This window comes from Sinocyclocheilus grahami, unplaced genomic scaffold, assembly GCF_001515645.1.
Source record: "Sinocyclocheilus grahami isolate Dianchi unplaced genomic scaffold, SAMN03320097.WGS_v1.1 scaffold1264.1, whole genome shotgun sequence".
Lineage (NCBI taxonomy): Eukaryota > Metazoa > Chordata > Actinopteri > Cypriniformes > Cyprinidae > Sinocyclocheilus > Sinocyclocheilus grahami.
This window is the reverse complement of record NW_015506443.1, coordinates 178,428-188,030: the sequence shown is the minus strand read 5'-3', so window position 1 is coordinate 188,030 and position 9,603 is coordinate 178,428. Positions and strand designations below refer to the sequence as shown.

General features: G+C 34.6%; 2 protein-coding genes across 5 annotated transcripts in view; both read left to right on the top strand.

The window, feature by feature from the left end:
• The window catches only part of dcun1d1 (DCN1, defective in cullin neddylation 1, domain containing 1 (S. cerevisiae)), a 14,920-nt gene extending 13,516 nt beyond the window's left edge, over positions 1-1,404 (top strand). For 2 of the 4 annotated variants that reach the window (XM_016254593.1, XM_016254596.1), the window contains exon 8: positions 556-1,403. In XM_016254593.1, coding sequence (XP_016110079.1) covers positions 556-632 — 77 coding nt within the window. In that variant the 3' untranslated portion in view covers positions 633-1,403. Of the gene's footprint in view, positions 1-555 lie in introns of all 4 variants that reach the window. The other 2 variants (XM_016254594.1, XM_016254595.1) reach the window with 2 other exon arrangements.
• Positions 1,405-2,321: 917 nt separating this feature from the next.
• The window catches only part of ccdc39 (coiled-coil domain 39 molecular ruler complex subunit), a 19,781-nt gene continuing 12,499 nt past the window's right edge, over positions 2,322-9,603 (top strand). Inside the window, exons 1-9 of the mRNA XM_016254586.1 lie at positions 2,322-2,474; positions 2,559-2,678; positions 2,758-2,922; positions 4,241-4,399; positions 5,274-5,369; positions 6,655-6,792; positions 7,487-7,624; positions 7,998-8,206; positions 8,552-8,675. Of these exons, the coding sequence (XP_016110072.1) occupies positions 2,385-2,474; positions 2,559-2,678; positions 2,758-2,922; positions 4,241-4,399; positions 5,274-5,369; positions 6,655-6,792; positions 7,487-7,624; positions 7,998-8,206; positions 8,552-8,675 (1,239 nt within the window). The 5' untranslated portion in view covers positions 2,322-2,384. The remainder of the gene's footprint in view (positions 2,475-2,558; positions 2,679-2,757; positions 2,923-4,240; positions 4,400-5,273; positions 5,370-6,654; positions 6,793-7,486; positions 7,625-7,997; positions 8,207-8,551; positions 8,676-9,603) is intronic.

Genomic DNA, 9,603 nt, shown 5'->3' with positions numbered 1-9,603 from the left:
ACAGGTCTGTGAGAGCCAGAAATCTTGCTTGTTTGTAGGTGACCAAATACTTATTTTACCGAGGAATTTACCAATTAATTCTTTAAAAATCCTACAATGTGATTTTCTGGATTTTTTTTCTCATTTTGTCTCTCATATTTGAGGTATACCTATGATGAAAATTACAGGCCTCTCTCATCTTTTTAAGTGGGAGAACTTGCACAATTGGTGGCTGACTAAATACTTTTTTGCCCCACTGTATGTATGTATGTATGTATGTATATATATATATATATATATGTGTGTGTGTGTGTGTGTGTGTGTGTGTGTGTGTGTGTGTGCAATAATATTCACGTTTGACACGTTGCCATGGCTTTAGATATTTAGATATCAATATCCCCTCAACAGTTTTACATATACACACATTATATATATATATGTATGTTTTTATATATATATATATATATATATATATATATATTCTCAAAGAACTAGTTAACATTCATTAATTTAATCATGTGAGTAAAATTCAAAGTGAAGCTCACATTCATACTTCTGATTTCTCCCCTTTTTTAGGAGCATGGCCAGTTCTTATTGATGATTTTGTGGAGTTTGCGCGACCGTACATTGGCACCAAGAGTACAGCAGTATAAGTACATTCCTTCTGAGGGCCGTCTGGACCTCACTGAAAACAAACAGCTTCTGCCGAGCACAGAGGACTGAACTGAGATCTGCATTGCCTTTTCCAAGCCCTCAGGACTGAGACATTTATACAAACCAGAGACAATAAAGGCATCTTTTCTCTTCAGTCGTCTAATGGTGGTTTGAGCTTTTATCTTTTTGGGCTGGTTTTTGTTTTGACTTCACACAGGATCTTATTCAATCTATGGGACTTCAGCGGTCTCATCCAGATGAAACAAGCTGTCACGGATACAGTTAGGAAATGTCAAGATCTTCATTTTAGTACTACATGTGCATTCTTGCTTTGAATGTTTGTTTCTTTCCGTTTGGTTTTTATGAAAATTATACATCAAAGTTTTTTGATTGTTTTCTCTTTTTTTTTATAAAACGGAGTAACTGGTGTCTTGAGAGCCAGTCACATTTGCTTTCTTTTTGTTTGTTTGTTTGTTTATTGTGACTTAATGTACTTTTTCTGTTGATATCCAGACAGTGATTTCACTTTGCTTGTTTGGTTTTGATTAAATCGATAGGTCATAATAACTGAGAATATTATATTTTACAATCCTAGAAATAATATTAATTTGAACATTACCTCAGTTTTCCTTGATTAATGACTCCATTTGATGTATTGATATACTGTGTTTGCAGTTCATTCAGCACTTTGATAAGTCACATAATCCATACAATAAAATCAAGTTATAGTTGATGAATAAAGTCAGATGGCCTTGAAAATATTTTGTGTGTGTGTGGTAGTTCAGCGCAAAAATGAAACTCCTCATTAACTCCCCCTCATGTTGTTCCAAACTTGTATGACTTTCTTTGTTTTGTTCTAACACAAAAGATGATACCAAACAGTTTTGGTTATCATTATGGACTTCCATTATATTTATATAAATATTATATTTAATATTTTATGTTCTACAAAAGAAATACAGGCTTGGGATGACATGAGGGATAGTAAATGATTTCTAAAATTAATTTCAGGTTTTAAATCATTGTTTTGATATTTCACTATAAGGGACTTTTAACCCGAGGAAACAAAATTACACAAAATTAAACAGAACTTTAATTCACAGAATTACATAGAGGTATTACGTAATCAAATTATAAACGGTTGCCAGAAAAAACAAAAATAAAATTCCAACGTTTCGGCGCTTTTAAAGTGTTGCATGTTTTCAGTGCTTTTTTATTGTTTTGTTCTAGGAGGTTTATATATAATTGAAAGCCATTTATAAAATGTGAAAACTTTGATATTTTGCAAGTAAAATAAATAACTGTTGTGCTTATGTTTTCAAAAAATTCCTTCTGGAAAAAAAAACACATCAAGCACTCAAATCTCTGTTGTACATCCCAGTTTTCTATTAATATAGATTTCTAAATCTTTCCAAAATGATCTTGCATTGCATGCAGTGTTTCCTTTTGTTGTCCACAAAATTCACATGTAAATGTTTAGTGAAATGTTTAATAATATTTCGTTTAAATCTTTCCAAAACATGCTTAACCGGATAAATCTTACGTAATATTTTGTAAAACACTTTAGTGTTAATTCTGCTGCCCGATAAAGGAGCGTTTGGCGTCACCTATCGGTTGAATACGGCACATCGCTGTTAGCGTCGTTGCTAGGAAACGACTCTTGAAAACACAACGATAAACTACGGCCTTCGTAAATGTCTGGCAGGCCTAATCTCAGATGTTTTCCTCCTGAACGTCTCTGAAACAACAAAATGTCTAACACCCTGTTAGCAGAAGTTGGTTGGGACGCGGGTTTTGCCATCCCTGTAGCTAATGCGGAGAATAAAGCATTGGAGGAGGGGGTGAGTGAGACGTTTATCTGCTAATTGACTTCATGTGGTGTTTAAGAGAGGTGTGTGTAAATCCATTTTTTCTTCGCTCCACAGCTTCAAAAGAAGCAAAAAGAGCAATTCAATCTTGGGGACAAAATCAATAAAAACAAGGATGTGATAAATGCTCTGACTGAACACCTAAAAAATCTAAGACAGGAGGTTTCCCACACTCAGGTAACGTAAGTTACGAGATAATTGTAGTTCCTTCCTTTGTTTTTCTGGTGTGTAAGATGCGATGTTCGCATGTGTTCAGGCATTGTGCAAAGCCAGAGAGAAGGAGACTGAATCAGAGGTGCATTTCAGAGCACTGGCGGAGCGAGAGACAGGCCGCCTGAAGCAAGAGGTCACTCAGCTGGAGAATCAGCTGAAAACACTGAATGAGAAGAAGAACGCGCAAGAGGTTGCAGCTGACACATATACACCATCCATATGATGTAACCTCTGCTTATGCAGAAACTGTCAAAGCAATATAAAGACACACAACCACTATTCATTGGTGGCTCACAAACTACAGATGTATACAAACACGCATACTATAGTTCAAAAGTCTGAGGACATTTAAATGGCAAAGCCAGAGAGAAGGAGACTGAATCAGAGGTGCATTTCAGAGCACTGGCGGAGCGAGAGACAGGCCGCCTGAAGCAAGAGGTCACTCAGCTGGAGAATCAGCTGAAAACACTGAATGAGAAGAAGAACGCGCAAGAGGTTGCAGCTGACACATATACACCATCCATATGATGTAACCTCTGCTTATGCAGAAACTGTCAAAGCAATATAAAGACACACAACCACTATTCATTGGTGGCTCACAAACTACAAATGTATACGAACACACATACTATAGTTCAAAAGTCTGAGGACATTGAAATGAAGTTAAAGGGGTCATATGATGCTTTTTTTTAAAGCTCATTATTTTGTGTATTTGGTGTAACAGAATATGTTGACATGCTTTCATGTTCAAAAAACACATTCTTTTTCAAATACTGTACATTATTGTAAGTCCTCTATGCCCCGCTTCTCTCAAACTGTTTCTGTTCAAGTTTTCCTCTCTCTTTGGAGTGTTACAAGCTGATTGTGCATAGATAAGATCTCACTATGTGGAAATATTAGCATAATGCTGCCCAAATGTGCATGCATAGAAAGAAGGTGTGGTTTCAGTAACCGCAGTTAGTGTTGAAGCAGCATGTCAGGGAGACGCTGTGTGTTTCTAGGCGAAAGCAAAAGCACTTTATTTGGCCTTCCGAAAGTAGATGCATTTAGGAATCTTTAAGATTACTTAGAACGGCACAGCAATGTTCGGCCAATCACAATGCACTGGGTCAGCTGGCCAATCAGAGCAGACTGCGCTTGTCGGAAGGAGGGACTTTGTAGAAAACGAAGCGTTTGAGAGAGGCGGGGCATTGAGGACCTACAATAATGTACAGTATTTGAAAAAGAATGTGTTTTTTGAACATTAAAGCATGTCAACATATTCTGTTACACCAAATACACAAAATAATGATCTTTAAAAAAGCATCATATGACCCCTTTAAAACAGTTCTTTTAAATTGTAATAATATTTCACAGTATTACTGTTTCACTGCATTTTTGATCAAATAAATGCAGCCTTGATCAAAAATAGAGACTTCTTTCAAAAATATCTTTCCAACCCCAAATCTTTGAACAGTATGTACGCATTATGTTTATTTTATAATGTAGTTAAAATCCTAATGTAATTCTGTCAATCATCTGCACAGAACAACATCTTTAAAGCCACCCAGAAGCTTGATGAGCTGAAGAGTCAGCTGAACTGGGATCAGCAGACCCTGGAGGCCTGGCTGCAGGAATCAGCACACAAGGATGAAGACACCATGGCTATCATCAAGTACGCCAAGCAAGATGAAAGCAAGATTCGAGTGAGTTCCTAGTAACAGTGGTAGGATCATCTGTTTGAGTCGGGTCACTTCGTATAGCCAGTTCGGCTGTCATTTAGGAAAATGTCAAAGGCTGCCTTGCACAAGCTGTCCTCGCTTTATTCAATGCAAGTAGCAATATTGTAATACTTTTAAGGGTTGAATGCATTTGCAGCACTCAATTGTTAAACAAAAAGTGAGAATGCCAAGTAACACAAAGTACCTGGGTAAATCTCACAAAAAATTGAAATAAATAATAATAACGTATCAGCGTTATTTTAGTAGCAATGCTATACTATTCACATTACTATACTATTCACATTTTATATAATATATCATCAAATTTTTGGATTATATTTTATTTAGTTTTTAGTTATGGTTTATTTAGCTTTAATTATTTTAGTGCTTAAACTAAATGAAAATGAGAAATGTTGGCAATTAGCTGAAATAAAATGTTTTTTTTAAGTAAATAATATTTTTTTATGGTTTTAGTTCGTTTAGTAGTAGTAGTGTAGTTACCTTATACATACATACTGTATATACAGTCAAACCAAAAATTATTCAGACACCAGATATAATTTTTGATATTTTTTTACTAGTAGGCGCAGGACACTATAGTTCATTTATGTAAGTTAGGATAGCAAAATAATGCAAATTATACCCAAATATTATTCATACAGTGGACTACCAGTAAAATTTGGGACCAAAAATTATTCAGACACTTTGACCTGATCATGTTTTGCTTAAGTGTTATCTAACATTATCATGATGAATTTGTTCTGACACAGTTTAACTCTGAGTTCTTGTCTCATTTTATTACCATTTTCTAAACTATAGGGAATAAACAGAGGCAAAGCTGCATAACGCTGCTCTGAAGGAGAAACTGCAGATGGTGACGGAGGCGGTGCTGGATGGTGAAGAACAAGCAGCACAGATGGAGCAACTGCACAGAGAACAGGAACAGAACATCAAAGTGAGTTTGACTCCTTTGTCTGCTTTTAACTCTTCAGCAATTCACTGCCAATCTGAGCATCATTTTGTTTGGCATTGAATAGCCATATGGCTAAAAAAAACAGAGGGGGCTGCTGTCTCTCTCTTTCTCTTTCTCTATGGTTTCATAAATATTACTATATTGTGTACAATGTATTGACCATTCAGTGTCCAAAATTCCACAGCACTGCTATTTTAGTATTATTTATATACTATTATAAATTATAGTTTTCATGAATATTTTGAATTAGCTTTTATTTACATTTTTTAAATTTTATTTAAATTTTAGTAGTTGTGCTATATTCTTTTGCCATTTTGTATTTATTATTATTTATTAGGTTTAGGATGAATTTATTTTTATTTCAGTGTTATTTTTAGTATTTGTTCGTTTCCTGTTTGTAATTTTAGTTCAAGTTTACTTGAACTTATTTTAGTTAGTTGCGTAGATACATTTCTAATTTTCATTTAGTTTAGGTATTTCACGTCATATTTTGAAATGTTATTTCAGCTTCATTTTAATTGAACAGTTTTAGCTTTAATTAACAATAATAATAACCCTCATCCAAACGTTTGGAAAAATAGGACCCACAATAACCCATAAATGCTAAAAACTAAAATCAGACTTTTGAAATTCTATAAATAAATTTAGACATCTCAACATTCAGAACTGGAGAGGATCTGCAAGGAGGAATGGCAGAGGATCCCCAAATCCAGATGTGAAAAACTTGTTGCATCTTTCCCAAAAAGACTCATGGCTGTATTAGATCAAAAGGGTGCTTCTACTAAATACTGAGCAAAGGGTCTGAATACTTAGGACCATGTGATATTTCAGTTTTTCTTTTTTAATAAATCTGCAAAAATGTCAACAATTCTGTGTTTTTCTGTCAATATGGGGTGCTGTGTGTAAATTAATGAGGAAAAAAAATTAACTTAAATGATTTTAGCAAATGGCTGCAATATAACAAAGAGTGAAAAATGTAAGGGGGTCTGAATACTTTCCGTACCCACTGTATATATATATATATATATATATATACACTACCATTCAAAAGTTTTAGATCAGTAATGTTACAAAAGCTTTTTATTTCAGATAAATGCTGTTCTTTTGAACTTTCTATGCATCAAAGAATTGTAAAAAAATCTATCTATCTATCTATCCATCCATCTATCCATCTTATTTTCTTCTTTTGAATTTGGGGTGAAACATGGTTTTGGGATAAAATTATTTTGATGTGTATTGATGTTTTTAATGGTGCATATATTCTCAGGATGATATCCGCTGCGTTAGGAAAGACACAGAGAAGATCGGAACAGAAAAGAGAGAACTGACCTCCAAGATCCAGGAGCTGGAACTCTTCATTGACAACTCTGAGAAAGACCAGAAAAAACTCAGGCTCAAAAAACAGGTGAATAACTTGATTGGACCTGGAAGAATTGGACATAATTCTTCATCCAAAGCCACAGAACTTTGCAAAATTCTACTCTCTTGCCTGTTTGTTTATTGCCTGTTTTTTTTTTAAGTATTTCGGCTAATTTGATAATGCCTTCTGTTATCAATTTCTCATTAACAGAATGTTTTATTAATATATTCCACAAATGTTCCCCCACCATCAGCACTTGCTATCAGCACAACTGATCAAATGTATAATGAATTATTAATCTATTGTAGATTACCTATTCTATCAAAAGCATTTAAAAAATATCAGCAGTGAAAAATGGGAGAGAACAACAAAACACATTTGCATCTGTCTCACACGTGTGCATGTCTCCTCCCTTCAGGACAGCATGGTGGAGAAAGGTCTCCTGAAGATGGAGGTGCAGCGACTGAGAGATCTGCTGTATTATATATATATATATATATATATATACACTACCATTCAAAAGTTTTAGATCAGTAATGTTACAAAAGCTTTTTATTTCAGATAAATGCTGTTCTTTTGAACTTTCTATGCATCAAAGAATTGTAAAAAAATCTATCTATCTATCTATCCATCCATCTATCCATCTTATTTTCTTCTTTTGAATTTGGGGTGAAACATGGTTTTGGGATAAAATTATTTTGATGTGTATTGATGTTTTTAATGGTGCATATATTCTCAGGATGATATCCGCTGCGTTAGGAAAGACACAGAGAAGATCGGAACAGAAAAGAGAGAACTGACCTCCAAGATCCAGGAGCTGGAACTCTTCATTGACAACTCTGAGAAAGACCAGAAAAAACTCAGGCTCAAAAAACAGGTGAATAACTTGATTGGACCTGGAAGAATTGGACATAATTCTTCATCCAAAGCCACAGAACTTTGCAAAATTCTACTCTCTTGCCTGTTTGTTTATTGCCTGTTTTTTTTTTAAGTATTTCGGCTAATTTGATAATGCCTTCTGTTATCAATTTCTCATTAACAGAATGTTTTATTAATATATTCCACAAATGTTCCCCCACCATCAGCACTTGCTATCAGCACAACTGATCAAATGTATAATGAATTATTAATCTATTGTAGATTACCTATTCTATCAAAAGCATTTAAAAAATATCAGCAGTGAAAAATGGGAGAGAACAACAAAACACATTTGCATCTGTCTCACACGTGTGCATGTCTCCTCCCTTCAGGACAGCATGGTGGAGAAAGGTCTCCTGAAGATGGAGGTGCAGCGACTGAGAGATCTGCTGTATGACCGAGCAGATGGAGTGCTGAGCCTGGAGAAGAGACGTCTGCAGCTGCAAGTGGCCATGAAAGAGAGAGAAGAGGAGATCCATGTGCACAGAGAGATGCTCGCTAAACAGGCCAAGCTCACTGAACAGGAGAGACAAGGGCTCAGGTAAAAACACCACTGACTAAAGAGCGCGCTAGCCAATGGCGTTTTAAAAGGATTTCATTATTTAGTGTGGCTTAGAAAGCTAGATTTGTACTGAAATAAATATATAAATACAATTTAAATAAATGAATGCCATGATTTATGATTAATAGCTTTCTCTTTTTTACTTAAATGTTTTTTTTTTTCATTTTTAAATATGTTCTTATTTTAATTGTGTAATTTGTAAGTGCTATATAAATCATTTTTTATAAGTCCAGAAAAAAAGTATGTGCTTGGATTTCATGTCATATATTTGATTCCTGCGTTGATTTTTTTCTACACTTTGTTGGTTGTGACAAATGGTGTCAGTGCTGCGGTGAATGAGAGACTGTTCAAAATTGACAAGATGAGGAAGAGGTACGAGATCCTTACTGTTTCTATGGCTGCACCAGAGGGAGAAGAGGAGAAATCCCAGGCCTACTTCATTATAAAGGTATACCTCTGTTTTTCTGCCAATTAGATGCATGGAACTGCATCATGCTCAAGGTAGAATCGCAGTAAAATAATAAAAATTACTTCATGCATCAGATTCACTGTAAAAAAATGAGTGTGATTTTAACATTAAAAGACTGTAAAAATGCTACAGTAAATACCTGTTAATTGGTTAACAGTAAGTTTCAATACTATACACGGTGAATAACTGTAATTACAATGAATATACTGTTAAAATGACAGTTTTTGGAAGTGAAAAAGAATGTCATTGTATAATTTACAGTGAAAAATCTAAAATTGACACTCCCAGAATTACCTGCATGACAGTGTTGTTAAATTAATGTTTATTGCATTATTTCAGTATCATGTGTGTTACCATGATGGTGTTTAGTATTTGTGTGCATGACACTTTCTATATATTAGTATTTACCTCCCCAGCTTGTGGAAAAGCTGTTTGTTATGATCTTTCATCATGTGACTTTCACCTGTATTTGGTGGTTATCAGTGTATTACAAAGGTACAAAACAAATACTTGTACTTTAATAGGTTGGTATATTAACATTACGTCAGTAAATGAATATTATTTATTTTTTTTTACTGTGAATTTAAGTTAAGACTGTAAAACCTAAAATGTTGCTACCATATTTTTTATGGTCATTTTCTGGCAACCACAGCTGCCGGTGTCCTGACATTTTATCCTACCCGTCAGGGTTTACTACGCATGTGCACATCAATATTGCGTCCTTTTTCTCATGCTGAACAACAATATTTAATGTATCTGCATTACTGTAAGGGTAGGTTTAGGGTTGGGGTAGGTGTAGACTTTAATAAAACACAATCTAATAGGTAGAAACAATTATTTATTGTTGGTTTCCTGTAGCTGTATCCCTTCTAGCTACAACCGCGAATATAACACATAATTACTGTAT